The following is a 20712-nucleotide window of genomic DNA, read 5'->3' on the forward strand; positions in this document are numbered from 1 at the left end:
ATGCACCTATGAGTTGTTTGCAATCCGCCAATAAAAGGAAAAGAAGACGAAGAAGAAGAAGAGGTAATTAGGGTGATCTGTGCTGTGGCTGAGGAAAGTGGAGCAGACAATGGAGGGAAACAGTCCAAAAAACATAAACAGAAAAGCCCAAATGGTGACACCCTGAGGACAATGGCTAGATGAATGCATTGATTTACCTCAGATGCTGAAACTCGCACCTCAAAAGCCCATTTGTAATTTAACCATGATGCAGTTGCATGATTGAATAACTGATTTGCCCAGGGTCCTGGTTAGCTGATTTCAGCAATGCAAGTTGTGTTTGTGGGATTTTTGTACTTCATATGTCCTGTGTTGAACTTTATCAGATCTGTAGATATGTTTTTTTTGTTTTTGTTGTTGGGGTTTTTTTGCATTTAGAGTTGTCTTTGGCTTCATGTTGGTAGCTTCCTCTTTTATTTTTGGTTTATCTGGCTCTTTCGGTTAAATTTTCTCTTTACTTCCTTTTTGCGATAAATCTTCATGAATAATGAAGCTAACATGTGCGACCACATGAAGGGAAGCAACACAACTCAAAGGGCAGTAGTAGGTATGATGGGACAAAGAAATAGGCAAAAATCACCAGGCATGCATGCTGGGGGATCACACGAAGGGGACACGTGTGTAGAGCGGGCGAGTTTGGCACTAACAACCTTCAACAGAAGCTGCAACACTGGACAGCGCCATCTTTGTTATTGGTGAGAGTGAGACGCATGGAGGTTACAAAGGAAGGAAAAGTTATGGCATTATTGTTTTAAAAAACAGGTGGCTAGCGTGTACACATGGAAAAATTAAACCGCAGTTTTGAAATGTATCTTCTCTCGTATCCGGTTTCAAACTTGATAGTTTTTGGTCTCCCAAAATGTTGCATCCATGTGGACACACAGTCTAAATGAGAAAATACCTTTGCTAATCTCGTCTCCTTGGGGACGTGGCCTCAGTTTTCCAATCTCTTGTTGGCTTTGAGTTTTTGTTATATTGTGTTTTGTTTATATTCAGTTTAGCTGTTTCTGCTCTGTTTAGTTCTTGCCATTTATTCTCTTTAATTGTCTCTGTCCCCCTCCTCCACTCTACTCATTAGTCTCATCTGTTACTTGTTCCACTCATCAGTTCTCCTCAGCATTTATTTCCTTTTATATTATTTTAGTCACTGCTGGTTCAGCGGCTCAATACTGTTCTACTCTTCCCCATGTTATTCTACTCCTCATCGTCTTCCCTCCATGTTCCTGGTTTGTTTTTGAATTATTTTTTAGTTTCAACTTCAGGTCAAATTTTTGAATCTTGTACATTGTTGGCTCTAACTCAACTTGGCCTCCATTTAGCCTGCATTTGGGTCCTCCACAAATCATGTGTAACATTATGCATTCAAAGACTAAAGCACCTATTTTCATGAAAGTTTAAGTGATTTTATTAAAATAAAAACCATCAGAAGAGCCATTTGACAGACTATTACTTCAGTTATCACTGTTTCTACGCACAAAAGGAGTCTTTTACTGCTCTAGTCAGAAATCCTATCTTGGGAATTATGGGACGTCTTAACTTTTCCAACTTGGAAATTGAAGAAGACTTTTAAATGCAAATTAAATGCAACATTAGTCTGATATCAGGGATTTCGAGGAGTAACATGCATGTTTCTGTTTATTTTTATATATTTCTTTTTAATATTAATATTTACTGTATTTGCATAATTATCTCAAATACCAAAGATCTTGTGACCAGTAAATAGTTAAATTTCAGCTTAATAAAGCACTGCAGTACTGAATTTTTAATACCAGTTCACTAACAGGGTCCCAGCATTCCAGCATTGTAGAGGCTGAGTTTGAGCTACAGTAATATGTATAATGGAGGCCTAATGTTAAGTGGCTTCAGTTGCTTAATATGCTTGATCAATCCTTTTGTACTCATATATAATTATTTGCCCAAAAGAGGCTGAGGATGTTTGTTTTCAGTGTAAAGGTCACATTCTTATACACTCATACTAGTACAGAACAGAAGAGGTAACTGAATATCTTAGTCTGGCTATTTATTCAGGTTCACAGAGGCTCATAAATGAGATGTAGATATGTTTGCACAGGGATGTGTTTTGCACAAAAAACTTTGCTTTATTGGGATCATAAAAACTTTATGGTTTTCATTGGTCATTAGACATAATTCAAATAATTCACATTTGTTGTAACATTTGTTAACATTTTCCTTTTTCAACCAGCATAATGTGATACTTTTTGAAGTCATGAAGGCATGAATAGACAATGGTTGCGGACCACGAGAGAAAGAAGAACTTATGACCTTTCCAATTCTGTTATTGTTTCACGCAGAGAACAATTAATAATAGAGTGGTTTTGTTTCACAGTTGGCCTGATCTCATGTGATAGAGTCAACAATAGTTCCATCAGCACCACAGACACGGTGAGGGGCTTCATTGACAGAGGCTAGATGATGTAAGCCTGAGCCGCAAATAATAAAAAACATTTCCCTCCTGCTTTGCCCCATATTTAAATATTTGGACGATTTTACACTATGTCATTGGATCAGTTATATCCAATCATGGACAAATACATCCTTGCAGCTTTTCAACAAATGAAATTTGTCTCTGAAAGAGCTAACTATCAAAGCATGTACTGCTACATGTTTAATAACGTTTTCTAGCTGGTCTAATTTGTCTTTTTATGTAAATTTTTTGGACCCAAACAGAAGCAGGGGGCAGGTAGAATCAAGGTGATGCACTTTAATGAGGAAGCAAACTTTTGAAAAATAAATGGAGGAGCTGAGAAGGAGCCATGCTGAAAACAGAAGGATCTGACAAATGAGCCACTAAGCAGAGACACTTAAATGCTGGAGAGGCTGATTGTTGCGGATGAAGCAGAAGTGAGTATAACTATTACATGCACAGTAGCTATTTGGATGAGCTGAGAGAAAATGATTCATAGACAGAACTTAGTAAACACAACAAGAAATGGAACAAGAAATGAGAAAAAGCTTCAAAAAGACACAACTAAAGAGTAAGAATGAACGCAGAAACTAAAAGTGACAACAAAACCCCAAGTCAATAGAAGTATCTAAAAGCTTGTATAAGAAGGGATAAGATGAAGCACAAGACATCAAACTGTAATTGTACATCAAATTGTGATTATTTTTTGGGTAAAAAGTAACATTCAGTATTCTTAGAATGTCACATTAGTTGAACTTTTGTTTCAGAAATCTCACCACAAGCTTCTAAATCTAAGAATCGTGCTATTAGCCCTACTTTTCTATTAGCTTTATATCTTTCCAACAACTTTTAAAAACTGTGGACTTATTGTCACAAAAACAGATTTGCTAAAAATCTTAAATCTTAAAATTAGCAGTGCTATTATTGTAAACTTGAATCAGATGTAAGGTTTTATGGGCCTTATTGTTTTTAACCCTATTGCTAAATAACATTTGGTGATAACTGTTTTTGAATTCATCATTGCAAGCAACTATTTTCCCTTTTTGAACCAGTTAGTGCTAATATTATTTAATTCTGGGATTTTTTTTATTTTTTTTTTCAAAAATATGCCAGCAAAAATCTTAGGCAACCTTATTAGCTAAAACTCTACTCAAAACATCATTTTACCATCATACAATTAAACCTGGTATATAAAAAGGTATACAAATAAAATATTTAGTTCTACTACTGTAATACATGAGGACATGTTTATTAAAAAAAACATAGCTTAATCTACACTTGTTTGTGCTAACATAAAAACTAACGCTAGCATAACAACTGAGCTAGCCGCTACAGGAAGTTAGAAAAGTAGCTGTTATAAATTCTCGCTTTTAAACACTGGATGGACATTTTTTTTCTGGTTATGTGAGGTTGGCCAGTGTTTTTTCCTTGATTTAGCCCTGACAAGATATGCTCAAAATTTTACTTTTTTAGCCCAAAACTTAGCGCAAGCAAATGGTCTGACATTTGGCCATGTCAGACCATTTTGTTGATCAAAAGCACCTTTGAAGCACATTCCGACAAAACTTTAATATAAACCTATTTGTACCATTGACTTTTCAACATTTGTTTTAACAAATGTTAAAAAGTCAATTTGGGGAGGGTGGTCCAGGGGGAGTTGTGGTATTGTTAATAATCTTACTTGCTTCTTGCTTTCCATGTGAAAGCACTGTCGTGAATATAGCATTTTGTGGGCTCTGTTGTTTTCAGTATTGGTGTTGCTGAGGAAACTGCTTTAATTACTGATGAATGATAACCTCCATATTTAAAGTCGATTCAGCCTGAGCAATATCATCAGGGGGTTAGTAGGATAAGTTTGGAGGATGGCTAGTAAGTAAGGATGGCTAGTCCTATTGCTCATACTGGTCCTTGTGCAATTCCACTTGTGCAGTTTTACCCTTTTCGTGAACTAAAACTTTTCTAACCTTTTAAGCATGAAAAGGGATAGTCTAATAATCATAAAGTAGTTTCACTCTTACCCATCTCGAGTAACCACTTGCTCATCCAAGCAACCACCGAATGGTGTGTGTGTGTGTGTATATATAGATCAAAACCACAATTGGGGTATATTACAGAACCTTCCAACAATATTGAAACAACCCAACTCAAATGTATTGTGTTTAGTTAGGTTTGACAATTATTGTGGTTATTTATCCCTAGATCTCATGAAAATAGTTATCTACTATGTGAGATAAGTTGACATGGCATGATTAAGTACATTCACATGAAAGAGTGAGAGTGGTAAGTATGGATGAAAACACAACATCTGGTGCCAAAGGAGAGAAGTGACACAGAGCCATCTATAATATCCCTCCTAGGTGTAACCTTATAAATATGATGGTAAGACAACTGTCTTTCTGCAAAGCCTCCAAAAAATATTTTTTTAAAATTATGATTTATTATTGTGGATAACTAAATGGACAATTGGACAGACACCTATACGAAGAGGTGCTTTACAGGAAGTCCTCTGTTATCAGTTCTAACTTGATGCAGCCTAATCAGAATATATGTGAGCCCACTGAATAATTATATATTTTGTTAAATAAGAATCATACTGATATGAGCAGTTTTACAGTTGCATTGTTTCTATTATGCCCTTTTCACCTCTCATTGCAAATGATACCTGCCGCCAAAGACAATGTTCAGCTCTTCTCTTAGACTGGGCACGACCATTCAAACTCAAACACAAACTTACACGACTGGTCGTGTATGTATACTTCTGCACATACATGCATGGACACAAAAGCTGCCAGACACATATGCAGGACGGAGCAGAAAAATCCAGGTCTGGGTTTGTTCCCACAGACACCCACTTTGTCTTATCCAGTGACCTAACCGCCTTGCTGAAGGGCAGGGAAACACAGATAGAAAGAGGTCTGTGTTTACCTCTGCGTGACCTCAGTCTTAACACAAACACATGCCTCACACTGGCCAATAACCTGGCGGAAAGCAACATATTTCATAGAGAAAGTTGAGGTCAAATTCTTTTACAGGCTTGTGTGTAAAGTATGCATGTTTGCAGGCCAGTTACAATAAATTTCACTTCTCATTTTTGTGCCACTGCTTACGAAACGGGTTCAGAAAGGAAACGAGGACGTTCTGTATTCGTATCATAAACTACGACACATGCGTTGCCACTTTATATGCATAAAAAGTATTTATCTGGAAAAAATATATTCAAGAAAATGTTTTTTATGAGATCAGTGTGCATGTAGACTCACATAAAATGCCTTTGTAAAGACTGACAGAGAATGAGAGACTCAGGCTTCACAGTCCTAGGGTGGGTTTATGATTTGTGAGCATCTGCATGGGTGTGTGCATGCATATTTGAGTATTACTATTGTCCCAGCGAGCCAGCCCGGGCGTTACAAAGAGGGTTTTTTTTTTTTTTGCTGCTTCTTGGCGAGCACGACTGAAACAAGTGAATGAAGATGCAAAATCATTGCACAAAACTCTCAGCCCAAACTCTGCTTGTTGTGATTTATTTCTCCACTCCGAGGAGCCACTTAATTTAATTTGACATCACTGTCATCATAAACTATATCATGCAGAGAGAAGAATGAGTCCGTCGCTAGCTGAAAACAAGGAGGCAGACATTCTAAGACCGACCCAAGAGGAAGCAGAAGAGGGTTTGCGGTGACAATAACTGCGTTGGATAACTGCTTTTTTTCACAATATAAAGACGACTTTACGAGAAAGAAGGAGCGGGAGGCGACAGGAACATGATGATCATGATTAAATTGTCCATATATGACACAATCCCAGCTCCAACAAAGTTAGCACTGTCATTACTCTTTTACTTTTCTCTCACATAGAAAGTACTCCTGGATCAGTGCTTCTCTAATCTCTGGTCAATCACACTGAGCCTGGTTCTGCTGGAGGTTTCGTCCTGCTACAGGGGAGCTTTCCTCTCCACTGCTGAATGCTCAATATGAAGGATTGGGGCAAAGTCAACCACACAGTGAAGGCGAATGTGGCTACGTGCACATCCAGGAGGAGTGACCGCACAAAGTCAATGACTCGATGCGATCTGCTTGGTTTACGTAGGTAGAAAATGTATTTAACCTGTATGATTTGATAGAACTGGTTTGGCAAAGTGCTTTGAGATGAAATGTGTTGTGAATTGGCGCTATATAAATAAACTTAATTAAAAACTGGACTGAATCTCATATCAGTCATCTTGGCTTTATTGGGCCCATACAAACTCCAAACACTGAGATTTACTTTTTGAATAACTTCCTTAAAGCTGCTTCAAATTCATCCTGTCAGCTGTCATTTCCCCCCACGAAATGAAAAGAAAACACTCAATGCCCCCTGGATAGAGTGAAGAGGAAGACGTAGGACTGGGATATGAGAAAAGAAGACAAAAGGAAGACCAAAAAAAAAAAGCTACGAGGCTTAAATTGAGACCTTTAAACTTCATTAAAATATAAATGAACAGCTAAATTCACTCTGAGGAAAGGTATTATGGTCAAACAAGACAAATATTGAACTATTTGGCCTCAATGACAATAATTATGTTTGGTAGTGTAAAGGTGAAGCTTTCGAATTTAAGAGCAGACTGTACCAGCCAGATGTGTGACCTCGAATTGGCCTTGAGTCACAAATTGATTGGCTTTAGACTCAATTTGATTAAACCATAAAGGACTTTGGGCTTTACTCGGACTTCAGCACCAATGATTCATGATTTCCCTTTGACTTGAAACAACTTGATATCTTACAACAAACAGAAAGCGTGTTACAAAGGAAAAGCATCAGCTGTGATATGATGGAACCTTCCCAGGTGCACGATCCAGCTGCAGCGATTCTAAATGTTTCCTCCTCTTTTGCTAAAATGAGCACGGCGCATCTACGGCGCTGCTTACCTGCTTTTCTTCTGCATCCTATGATGACAGCAAAGATTCCCGACAGGTGGAGAGATCCTATCTTCAGATTTGCACAAAGTTTAAATAAAAAGGCATCACCTAAATAGCGGATAGGCTTCTATTTAGCACAGCTATGCAACATAATGTTAAGGCACTTTCAATAAGCTTTTTATCCAGACAAGTTCTTAATAACAAGCCTATGGGAGTATGGGACGTCAGAGCTCCCATATATGTGTGGCCATTGTGTTGGGTGGTGGGCTTAATTTAAAAGTTTTAATCATGGACCAATTTGCTAATTATTTTCTAAATCTACAGGATGTTTTACTTGTTTTGGTTAATATTTCCTGTAAAAAAGCAACATCAGCGCTGATTTTCAGACAAAATTCACCTCCTCTTATTTTGGTTGTTCTAGCAAATATAAACAACTTTGAAAAGTATTTAGTATTTTAAAAATATTATTCTTCCGATTAAGTTTCATATTATATCATACATATTTGAAAAAAATGTGTTTAATTAAGATGCAACTCGATAAGAGGCTTTTAACCAGGAATACCAGGAAGGATATAAATATTTAAGCTTGTAAGTATATAAAAGTGAAGAGGACAGTTAAGAGGCACAGGGTATAGATTAACATTGATTAAGAGGAAAATTATGAAATCAGACGCACACCAGACATGTGTCTCTCTGTTACTTTCCAAATTTACCATTTTTGGGAGGAATCCCAAGTGGTCACCATGAATGCAGCTGGGTGGAGTCAAGTGTTGACAGTTATATCATTTTTAATTCCATTTTTTAAGTCACTGCAGGGAAAACGAGTAAAAAAAAAAATGAAGCAAGGGGTCAGAAATGAAGATTTATCTGAGGGTGTGTTTTTACTGTTCCCAGATGGTGGCTGCTAATTTGCCTTTTTCTGATCCGTTTGTTGAAATATAAACTGATCTGATGTCTTTTACTTAAAGTGCTGTTCAAAAGTGTTTATCTCTCATGAATGTTTTCATTTTAGATAAATGTCAATTTATTTTGTTGGGCTTTTATGCAATAGATAATAAAGGGAAAATTAATGTAGTTTGGAGATGTATTCAACCTCCACGAGTCAATAATTTGTAGAACCGTCTTTTTGCTTCAGTCACAGCTACAACTGTCTTAAGGAATGTCTCTTAAATCTCTAGAAAACTACATTTTCACTTTTTTCGGAGACTGCCTTTGAAGAAGATTGCATTTAGATCTGGAATTTGAAGCCATTCTAACACATTTAGGGTCTTTGTCCTGCTGAAGGGTGAACATCTGCCTCACTCTTAAGTCTTCTGCTGCTTTTAACAGTTTATCTTCCTGGATTCTCCTTTATCTAGATCCATCCATCTTCCCATCAGCTGAGGTTCCCTGTGCCTTATCAAAGACAAACATTCCCACTGCACGATGCTGCCACCGCCATGTTTGAGTGTGGCTGTGTGCTCAGGGTGACAAGCTGAGTCGGTTTTCTACCATGCACAGTGTTTTGCATGTTAGCAGTTTGGGTTATGCTCTTTCTAGTTTAAGATGAGGAACTGGACTGTGCACAGTACTGTTTTATCATCTAAACCCCGAGGTGGAAAGAGTAGAAAAATAATGTACCAGTGTAAAATGTTAATCAAGTAAAAGTACCACATTGAAATTTTACTGTTAGTAACAGTTACTTAGTTGCTTTTTTATGAGCCCAAGAAATCCATCTGGTGCATTTCCCAAAGGAAAAGAAGAGGTACTGGTCTCAATGTGCTTTTATTAAAGGAGCACCTTTATAAAATTAAAATGCTACACAAAAATAAAGCATTGACAGCTCCGATGAACACATTCAGACTGTGTTTTTCTTGGTAGTCACCTTCAACTGCAGTCAATGTCTTTTTTTTGCTAGCGCCACTAACGTCTGATTGATGTGACTCCATAACGCTGACCTCAATCCCAGCCAATGGATCGCTGCCGTTGTTTCTGGTGAAATCTAACTTACTTTCCACCAGTGTCTAACCCTGCTTTAAGTTTTCTCCCTGCTGTGTTCCTTCTCTTGTTCTCATATTGCTGTTTGTTCACTAATGTTCTCTACCAAACCTCGGAGGCATTCAAATCACACACTGAAAAATTATCTTCTAAAAGCATTTTGGTTGCACTGAAGGGGCACTGAAGATGCAAGCTATAAACGTTTTAGATTTTTATTCACAAAAAAGGTTTAAAAAACCATGCATCCTTTTACTTCACACACCACTTTATTTTGGTCTGTTACATAAAATCCCAAAAAATACATTCAAGTTTTTATTTGTAACTTCAATCATATAAAAACCATGACAGTAGGTATGAGTCATTTTTGCGAGGCATGTTAAAAAAAATAAAAAATCAAATCCAACCTGTCTCACAACATCCAGCCATTACAACCACCTGAAAAGTCTCGTCTCATTTGAAGATGAGGCTCGTTTGGCGCTGAGATAAAAGTTCCCAGAATCCCAAAGACAATCACACACCTTCTTGTACTTTACAGCCACTGCCAGAATGTTGCACTTGCTGGGGCCAAGAGGGGGTTAGACCAACAAAAACGCACACTAACACACGCAGAGTGCTTGCAACATGTTTTAGGGATGGAAGAGGTATGAACATGAGAGAGATAACACATATAAGAGAAACTAATTATTAAATTGCACAGACTTGCGCTACAGAGGCCCCTGTTCTCTCATCCATTGACAAAGTCCCATAACAACCAGTTCAAACTTGTTTAAATTTAAGAACCGACTCTTCACTGGCATAGAGGAAGGGCTGCTGGGATTTTAGCTGTCAAAGTTGCCTTTATGCCTTGACAGTAGAGACAGGGACTGTACATCAACACTGACTTATGAGGGACCTCAGTTCTTTAAGGGTGAAAGAAGGTTCAGGAAACTACCTCAGGAGGGTTCCTGTCAAATGGTTTCAAACTTGTTTAAGCCCAAAGAGATTTCTGCCTGAAAATACACAACTGAAATAAATCAATAATAGCTCCGTAATGATCAGGTCTAAATCCAATCAATTTTGGTATCAGTGTAAATCTAAGACAAAAAATAATATGGTTCTGTTACAATGTCTGTTTTACATATCAACCAACAAACCCCCCAAAAAATAATAATAAATTGAGTCTTGCCAAAAGTTTTGTTTTTTAGTTCATCATTTAGTACAGAGGGTGACCCAACCTTTTGATCCATTTAAAACACCATGAAAGTCCTTTTGAGAACCCAGGAGACACATGAGATTGTATTTACCAACATCTTTACCATACCTGCAGCAAATCTGGACTGAATCAGTTGAAGCATGTTTGATCCACAATGCTTTTAGTGGGCAGTTTGCCGGGCAGAGCTTTTTGGCACAATTTAGCCAAATGTGCCAAAACTGGGCCAAATGCGTCTTTCGCCTCATTTAAGGGAATCTGGTGAAATAAAAATGCTGATTTCCATCGTAGGACTCCTTCTGCATCTGACAGAGCCACCTGGAGCAGTTCGTAAAGCGAACTGTTGGTAAAGTGAAAGCCTGTCTCCATTACGCACGGACATTGCATCACCTGACCGTGTCAGAAAAAGTGTGCAGCAGGTTGTGGGAAAGGTAGGACTCTCTAGTTTCCAAGAGTACCGGCCATGAGGGCCGGAGTAAGAACATATCTGCGTCCTGAAGAATTTTTCTGGAATAATCTGCCACATTTGATACACCTTTAAATGGTATCTTCTGTGTAAAACCAATAGTATTTGTGAATGTGTTTTCCATTGACTTGTTTTAGAAACATTAAAGCCTTCTCCTTTGAGGGATTTAGGGGAAAATATATATGATAGGGCTGGGCAAGTTAACGCGTTAATTTCGCATTAATTCATTAGACTATTAACGGCGATATTTATTTTATCGCGCATTAACGCATGTTGCTCACATGCTTTCAGTCAGTGTAAGTCAGCACGCGCGATGACGGCAGCGCGCTGTGTCACGGCACGGCAGCACTCTGGTGTTCCCCCTCCCCTCTCGTACATGGCTCAGCGGCGCCAGCCAATCAGCACGCAGGCTCAGCCTGGCCCGCCCACTCAGCTCTCACACAAACTTAACACACAAACAGCTGAGAGAGACCGCAGCAGCGGAAAGCCGTTTGGCTTTTTTTAATACCGTAAATGAAATCAAGCTGTATGTTTTGTAAAAAGCCGGTTAATTTCAGTGGAAACACAACAAATTTATCTAAGCACGTGAAAAAATATGAAAACGTCAAGCCACAGAAACGGAGAGAGGAGACAAAACTTCTGTCATTGCCCCGACAGACCCACAGACGTCTCTGACTGAGGCGTTTCAGTCCTCCATGGAACATCCAGGTAGATCAGTGGTCATCTTCAGCAGCAGTTCATGTTAACTTTCAAAGTAGATTTTATCTATCATATGTTACTGTAGCCCACACATAACATGTAATTAAGACCTTGAAAGAACCCAGTACATATATTAAAAAGTGTTATTTAAAATAAGATAACATTAGCTAATCCTTTTTTTATCCCACGACGGGGAAATTTATAGGATTAAAGCAACAGGCAGGTGCACACAACACAGACAAAATTACATAAGGATTGATATATATAAGAGGTGTATTAGCGAAAAAACACTGAACATAAAATTATTATTATTATTATTATTATTATTATTATTATTTAATTCTAATAATAAAATAAAAACCACAAAACCCAAAAGGTCAACAGTCTCATGATACATCAAGCTTAGGGACTGGCTAATATACAGCAGGTCAAAAAAGGCCATATTTTGGCTGCAGTGCTGCTGTTCTCTTGTGTAGAAAAGATCAACTAGTGCACTAAATTCAATAGATGGGTTGAAAATATCCAGTATAAAATAAGATAAGTGCTACAAATGTTACAACACTTTTGTTTATATTGCAGCAGAACATTAAAATAAAAGTGCTCTTTACACTACTTTTGAATTCATTCTTGGAGTTTGCGCATACAATGCGATTAATCATGATTAATCGGGCAAATTATGCGATTAATTGCGATTAAAAATTTTAATCGTTGCCCAGCCCTAATATATGATCATGCTTTAACTACTTTTAGGGATCAACAATCAATTGGATTGCTGACATTTACAATGCTTGTAATTTTATGCTAAAACATTTATCTTTGGATACAGATTTTCATAAAGATATTTCCGGCAAAAGATTAAGTTTGTATGCCGTGCTTTCAAAAACTAATGGACAATCTCTGATAAGTTGATCCTTACAATGCCATGCTTTATTAAAGCTGCAGTTTAATAACTCTCGCTTTTAAAGTAGACTTACTTGGTTTCTCTAGGGGATTTTTATTGAAGGCAATGATTAATCGTTTGACCATGAGTGGTAAGATCTAAAAAAACATTCTTTCCAGATTAAGTCTACATCCGTGTAATTGACCCTAAATGCTTTAAATACCATCTTTACACTTAATGTCAAAAGTAAATTTAACGGTATCTGTTGTCAAAAACAGATAAAAAAAACATGATATAAAGCGCGGTATAGCATCAAAACATAAAGAATGTGTTCGGAGTTTGCTCTTTCACTAACATTGAAACTTGACTCTCGTGCTTTGAGCGCCCATGTGATTCTTTCTACGTCTGTAACAGCACTCCACACCCTGCTGATATGCTCTATACATAGAGGGTGACTTAGAGGTGCTAAACCCTCACACCATAGAAATAGATTCATCATGATGGCTGCACGCAGACGGATGAGAAACTCATAAAACGAAATGAAATATCCCGAGTTCAGTCCATATTATGCAGTAATTGCTGGGTCACAACCAAACATGATTCAAGGTTAAGTGCAAATGCTTCATAATTGCAGCACAGCATTCAAACCAGGTTAAATAAATAAGAAATTCAAACAATAGCACTAGTAACACATGGTCAAACTGTTTTTGCCATTACAAAATAATATAAAACAAAAATAATGGCAAAGGTTTAGCAAAGGTTTAAACCTATAGGTCAACCACTTCTAACCGCAGTACACTGCTGGGTCTAAAATACCCCAATTATAATTCTTTACACATTGTCACTAGCATGTACAGTTACATATATACATAAGCACATCTTTATGGATACAGTAGCACCCCTTTGGTTGCTATGAGTTGCATGACCGAGGTATCAAACAGTCCGTGTTTACAGGATATATGTTTTGCCATACCACAGATGCTTCCTCCCACATGGACATTTCAGCTTGCTGCTCTCGTTACATCTGTTGGCAGATATTAAGGCCACCAGGAATGGCGGTGAGGACTTGGCCGCACATCTTTATCGCAAAGCCATATGTTGCTTGAGCCATAAGTAATTGCAGATTGTGACCAAAAGGTTCTCGGCTTATTTGTGTTTTTTGGAGGCGTTAAGCTGCTATTTTCTGCGAGAACCAGCTGGTTACTAATGCAACATAGGACAATGTTTCATGTTTTTACTAAAGTGGGATATGGAGGCATGTTTTACATTAGTAAATAAGTTTCGTTCCTTAAGTACGACTCATTTGAACATTGGAAAATCTGTTTTAGTTTAACTGTGTTTTCAGTTTAAATGATTGGTGGCTGGCAGGTTTCAGTGAATCCAAAAAAGTGAACACACCCTTGTTAAATTGCTTCTTTTTTTTTTTGTAGATGTAAACCAATCAGACAATGTTGGGCACAAATTCAACACTGCATTATTCATCCAACCAGTCACTGTCTGTTTGTTTTTGGTGCAAGAGGTGGGGACACAGAGACACAGACAAGGGACAATCAATTTAGAGAGACCAATTAACCAAAGAGTCATGTTTGGACAGTGGGAGGAAGCTGGTGAAGCTAGCTGCAGGGAACCCAGACATGTATGGGAAGAACATACAAACTGCATGGTGCAAGGCAGCAGTGCAACCAATGCTGTACATTACCAAAGGAAAATGCATAATTACATTAAAACATTGTGACAATTTTAGCTTGAACATTTTTTTTTTCAGAATGAACAGTTATGAATAAAAATGGACAGGAGAAAATAAGGACATCAGAATTAAATCTGACATAAACTCTGAGGTGGCTCCATGAAGAATTAATGCTGGATCATCCGCTGCCAGAGTTAGACAATAATGCAACAATGATGAATGAAACATGCTTCACATGTGTTTCACAGTCTCTTAAGTATGACTCTTGAAAATTGGTTGTGTATTTGTAAGAGTTAGGTAAATAGTTCAGTGAGTTGAAGAAATTAAGACAACCAGCATTCACAACAGGTTCCAGTTATTTATAGCATATTTGAAAAAGCGTATATCCCTTGTATTAATCTATTTTTACTTACAATATTTAAGTTTAATCACCATATTTATGAAACAAAAACCTACTTTCTGTAACCATTACAAAAATCAGACATGAAAACTCTACATCTTGGACTTTTGAATGAAACTGGCTCTTGCCACTTATGATAATTATGTCCTCCTCAAGGTGCCCTGGAACAAATATTTGACTCCAAACAGCAGTTTTGTTTTTTTTTGAGTAAATACCAACTTTGGCAAAGATGTAGATGTTTGCTGTTTTGCTGCTGTAAATTTGACCTCCTTTGTATCAGCCCATCGGTGACCCTCTTTTCTTGCCATTAGTGAGTGCCTGCTCCTACAGCCTAGAATGGTTACATTAGAACCCATTTTTATCCTTTGCGCCCTGGTCCTAATTGATATTTGATGGATGTTGTGATCACGTCTTTGTCTTGGAACATTGTCCAGACACTAAACCTAAACCCTAAACCCCGCAGAGCCAAACAGCAACCCTCTGATCCTCAGCTCTCACTTACGCTGCACATACCACAGCTCTGTGGCATAGCCAAGACCGGAGCAGTGATTCAGAGGAACAGCTATGCCAGGGACGACACAACGGAGATGAAAGAGAAAAGGGAAAGGGAAGTGTAAACAGAGAGAATAGAGTGAAGCGGCAGAGCCCACAACAGAGCAAAGCAGGGAAACTTCTTCTTTCTGTCTCGGCCCCCTTCTCCCTCTTATTCACCCAGCTTGCTCCATCTGTTCGAGACACACTAACCTGCAGAGGGCCACTGGCGGGCATGGTTGATCTCATCGATGCCAAGTCGATGTCACGGCCCTGCTCTCCTCTCTCTGTCTTCCCCAGTCCCTGCATCACCAGACCTGCAGCGAGCGGCCGACAAGATGAGTGAAACACGCGGTTGAGTGTTGCTCTCACAGCAGCGAAAAAGCTAATGCAACAATGGCAGAGGGTCGCTATGAATGTGAGATACCCTGGACGCCAGGCACTAAGCACCAAGCAAGGCCAGAGAGGACTACAGAGGGACAAACAAATGGCTTATTCAGTCCATCCTGGTCTCCTCCTCTCACTGATTCACACTTTACTATCTCTCTGTTTCTGTCTTTTAGCCCTGCACTATCTTTATTTTAGCTTGTTAAAACCATAAACACAATCATATTTAAAATACCTAAAAAAATGTAAAAATAAATACAATTCTCCAAAGTATGTATAATATTTGAAATTATCAACGTATGAACTGAACAAAGTTTTATTCAATTATTATTGATTTACATTGTGCCAAACCGCTCACTTTCTGCTGACAGAAAGTAAGCAGAACTTAAGAGAATAAAAAGGAAACCATAAATTTAAAAAAGTAGAATGTTGAAAGTTTTTTTTCTTATTTTTTCATATGATTTTCTGTGCTAAAATGTCTTTTCTTTACAAATACCTAGTATGAAACATCTACGTCCGTAACCTGTTTACAACTTGGCACTTTCTGCATTTATCTTTGGAGAAAAACTGTGCTGTAGATTTTCTCTCCTGCATACTAGTAGTACACAAGTACTGATGACAAAATCGTTGGCCTTAACTGATGGGTGATAATACTCAGTGATGAGGTTTTTAATGTGTGGTCTGACAACATTGTAGATTGTGCTCTGACCTTTTATAATGAAACTTTAGTACGCAATATATTGGAAATACAAAGCATTCTCTGGGTATTTCCGCTCATAAAAATTATATATATAAAAAAACATGGCTCAAAATAGTGCAGAAACTGAACAAGGCAAGGCAAATATCCTAACATAAAAAATTAAGCTACACAAAAATACATGATTTTTCACTTGTAAAGTTCCATTAACAAGCAACAAAATGACTTTATGTGTAAAGTTATACATGTAAAACTAGATAATGTGAGAAGATTTAAGCCAAAGTAGCAGGAGAGTCAGCAGTGCCTGTCCACCAGCCAGTGTCTGGTCTCCACGGTAACCAGCAGCTGTCCTGGCCAATGGCTGGTAATAGTATCTATTATTTCCATTACTGCAGTGGGTTTTTGGTAAGAGATTCACCTCAGCATAATGATAAAGGTATTGTCAGCAGACCCCCCACTTCGTTGCCTTGATTGAAGAATGCTACCTGTCGGTAACTTTACATTTAGCAAATAAAAATAACTTTGTTAATCCCAGCTGACCTAAAACAAGAAAGTTTAGTCTCATTTAACACCATACAGTGATGAAAACAAAAGGTTATGTGCCATTTTATAAAGTCTATGTAAATGTCCTATTTCAAGTTTATATATGTTCTACATTTAGTTTTTATAGCTTAAGTAAAAGCTTACATGTCCCAAGACACTTATAACTATTTCCAGGTCAGGCAACCTAGTCATTACAGTCATTCTGCTACAGGGTTGTCTTTAATGACTCACCAAATCATGCAATTTCACACCTTTTGAGTTAAATAAACTCCCAGAAACTCTCTTAATTTGATCTGATGCTCCCTGAGACTTCCGTTTTTTCATGGCTTCGTGCTCCTTCTCTCTGCCATCCAGCGAGAATCTTGAGGCTTTGTGCGCAAGCTCTTCCTAAGCCCATGATAGACTGTTTGACTTGTGCACCAAGTTTATTGGACTGAAACCTGCTAAATTAATCCCTAAATTAGAGGTTAAACACAAACTTTCCCACCCACAGACATTTTGTTTCAGTCTCTTGAATAAGCTTGCAAAAGACTGCGCATTCAGCCAAAGTTATGTGTTTTCTGGTTCCAAGAAAAATAGAAAAATACTCGAAGCATGACATTTACACATCCTCTTCCAAATGGTAAATCCTAATGTAGACAGAAGAGCTTAAGGCTTTCAGTAAACATGTTTACTCATTTCCCGCAATGTGAGGTTTGTGCCAGGTGGATGAATACTACTTTGGAGACGTTCTGGTTTACCAAAGATGGAAGACAGAGGTTTGAGAGTCACACATTCTAGACTGCTTATGCATCTGCGTATTTTCTTATGCTTGCTTCGGAAAGTTCTTCAGAGATTTTTTATATCTTTTGACGTGGTCTCAAGCAATTACTCTGTAAGCTTTCTACAAAGGCCCGTCAATGTTTTTATTTGGTAAATGTGTAGTGTTGTTACTTGTTTTAAAGGGGACCTATAATGCAAAATCCACTCTATTAGCTCTTAAATACATTTTATTGCGCACTTGGAGTCTTTCGAAGTGCAGAAAATTGGAATGTAGTCTGTCCAGGGGCTGAGTTTGCCTTTACATTCTGTTTTGGTCATATTTTTCAAGCCTTTCAGTTTTCTCTATTCCCTATTACATTTTTGAACAATTAAGTCACAGTATTTGCTGCAGAGCTGCTAAACAATGTCATGGACTTCCAGCGAACCGATTTCGCAATACCGGCAGTTTTATTTCTTGCAGCTATTTTGTAGTCCAAGCTTAAGGATGCAGAAACTACAAGTGGATAAGTCAAAAATGTTTGCTTGTTTTGTTACACCGTCCCCCCGCATAATGCACAAATGGCAGAACGGGGTGGAGTGGAACACTGTACAACCTGGAGGTGGGTGGTGTGTGAAGTATCTCATTAGCATTTAAATTATGAAGTGTATTTTTTTTCCAAATGAAATTAAATGCTAACCACATGTTACAGAAATGTAATAAAATTTTAGTATTAGAAAAATTGCAGTTTGGAAATCAAAAGTACTTAAGCATGGACAAAGTGACACCTACAACAGCAGAAATATAACCTTTTAATGTTGCGTCCGGTCCATGAGGAAATTTTAGCATGGACCGGACATAATGTATAAAAATAATTATAAGCCTAATTATTATTATAATAACTATAACCTAACCTTAGAACTGAGGCATGCACAGAAGCCTTTGCCAAAGTTTTAATCAAAAGTATTCAGGGAAATGGGATTGCCAAGTGGATGTTCTTAAGAAACAAAAACTGAGAGAAAAGGAAGAGGTGTGTCAAATTACAGAGGAACTGAGATAATATTCACTGGTACCTACTCCTGTGGAGTCATGCCTTTCTGGAATGAGCTGCAGTAGTTACTATTTAAAGCCAAATGGATGATACGGCGGAGGCTGTGTCATGGTTTGTGGCTGCACTTCAATCAGTGGTATTGGCTATCAGTTAATAACTGGGATAATCATGAATGCTGTAAAATACTGACAGCCTAATAAACTTCTGATTTGCAGCAGCTTGGTAGCTCACAGTGAACTTACAATTCAACAACGTGGACTTTTTCCTTTCCCCCTCTTTGTCATCGTGCTAGAGGAGATCACCACAGCAAGTACAGCTGCACTAGGACGTTTCTTCAAAATCTGTTTGATTTTTCCATGCACGTGGACGGTTTCTGCACCAACACAATTGCTTTTAGCAAATTAGCGCTTGTCCAGAACTTTGAGCACTATTTCACAGGGAATACAGGAGGTTTCCTACCAGACCATTCACATTCTGGCTGATTATATTTATCATGGTGTGGCCTCAGTCGATTGTAAAGAGGCCCAGTGTAACATCCAAGCCTCCAAAAACTCTTTGTTCACCGAGCTCATCACAACAATCAGCTACAGCTTGATTGCCCTTTTTCAGTCTGTCTCACCAACTTGTATTCAATCCCAATCAACATAGTAACCATTTAGGTCTCCAAATACATCACAATTACATTATTTTAGGCAATGTTTCTGGTTTTGGGACCTATTTACAGTTTTTTAAAACATCTTCACCATAAATATTGGACTGACAGGACCAAGAAAATCAACATCCATAAGTCATAAGTCACCCATAAGATAAATAAGTCATCCTAAATATCTGCTATATTTCCCTTATACTTTTTTTATTTATTTATTTTATTTGTATGTTATTTTTTCATATATATATATTTATTTATTTATTGATACAATGTATATATGTAGACACACTTTATATACCTTATACCTTATGCACCTTTGTCATCCTTTTTTTGGCACCTTTTTTTGTTTATTAAGCCGATGTGTGACAAGTGAATTTCTCCACTGTGAGATCAATAAAGCCTATCTTATCTTATCTTATCTTATCTTATCTTATCTTATCTTATCTTATCTTATCTTACCCAAGAAGCAGCTTTATTATCTGGGAACATTTTACTAACACTTTGTTTACATTAAGCAATACATGGTATGTTTGCACATCTTCCAATAAATCAGTTCAACTTTATACTATTTTCTCAGGAAAACAAAACAAAAAAATAACCTAATGAGAATAGTCTTCTTTCATTTAAAAAGGTTTATTTGAGGGTTCTTTTCATGGAACTTTCCCAGTATCACCAGATCAACACCAGGATAAGATACTTTATTGTGGCAGTGAGCTATGCAAATAAAACCTACTTGACTAGGCTTGCTGGGAAGCCCTGAGACAATTCCTAATCTTTCATATCTAATTCTGCGGTAGTATTTTCTCAGCATGAAACAAACACAGTTGTACTCTTCCCCGGGAGCCATGTGAATCAATTAAAGAAATGACTCATCTTGTTTTGTGAAGATGATGAAAGTGATCCACAGTTCATCTTGCACACAGTTGTGGCGGAAAGATCAGCATCAGAATGAAATACCGTTGGCTTGATCATCATGTGAAGTTGTAACTTCTCCAAAACATCTGCAGGCATGGCACAAAAATGCAGAGTTCTATTATTAGATTTATGTTTTTACTTTGATTTAGAAGTGCGTATTAATGGGCTTCTTTTAAGCCATAATACCATTCAATAACTTCAATGAACTAGCGTGTAATTATTATCTGGCAAATATTTGAGACATTCCTGGTTAATACAGATAGGCAGGGCAATTAAAGTGCTTCTTAATGCCAATTGAACCTTGTGAAATTTTTCTGAAACTCAATACTCCTACAGGACATCACCCTTGCTGTCCACTGTGACTCCATGGGATAAATCAATTGTCTCTGATAATAGCTGAGTGAACAGTTGCAGCTTAGAAGAACTCACTGTTGGAGAGAGACTCAGGTCTGTCAATCTAATCAGCCACGGCATGTTTAATGCAGCTTGTTTTCTACAGATTAAACGTTTTATCAACAGAGGTTCACCATCAAACACAATGTG

General features: G+C 37.7%; 1 protein-coding gene across 5 annotated transcripts in view; it reads right to left on the reverse strand.

Moving 5' to 3' along the window:
- The window catches only part of LOC105916470 (ninjurin-2), a 43974-nt gene extending 28305 nt beyond the window's left edge, over positions 1–15669 (reverse strand). For 3 of the 5 annotated variants that reach the window (XM_036149278.1, XM_036149276.1, XM_021309395.2), the window contains exon 1: positions 15402–15668. In XM_036149278.1, coding sequence (XP_036005171.1) covers positions 15402–15497 — 96 coding nt within the window. In that variant the 5' untranslated portion in view covers positions 15498–15668. Of the gene's footprint in view, positions 1–15401 lie in introns of all 5 variants that reach the window. The other 2 variants (XM_036149277.1, XM_036149279.1) reach the window with 2 other exon arrangements.
- Between the last annotated feature and the right edge of the window lie 5043 nt (positions 15670–20712).

Source organism: Fundulus heteroclitus, chromosome 17 (genome assembly GCF_011125445.2).
Source record: "Fundulus heteroclitus isolate FHET01 chromosome 17, MU-UCD_Fhet_4.1, whole genome shotgun sequence".
Classification (NCBI taxonomy): domain Eukaryota; kingdom Metazoa; phylum Chordata; class Actinopteri; order Cyprinodontiformes; family Fundulidae; genus Fundulus; species Fundulus heteroclitus.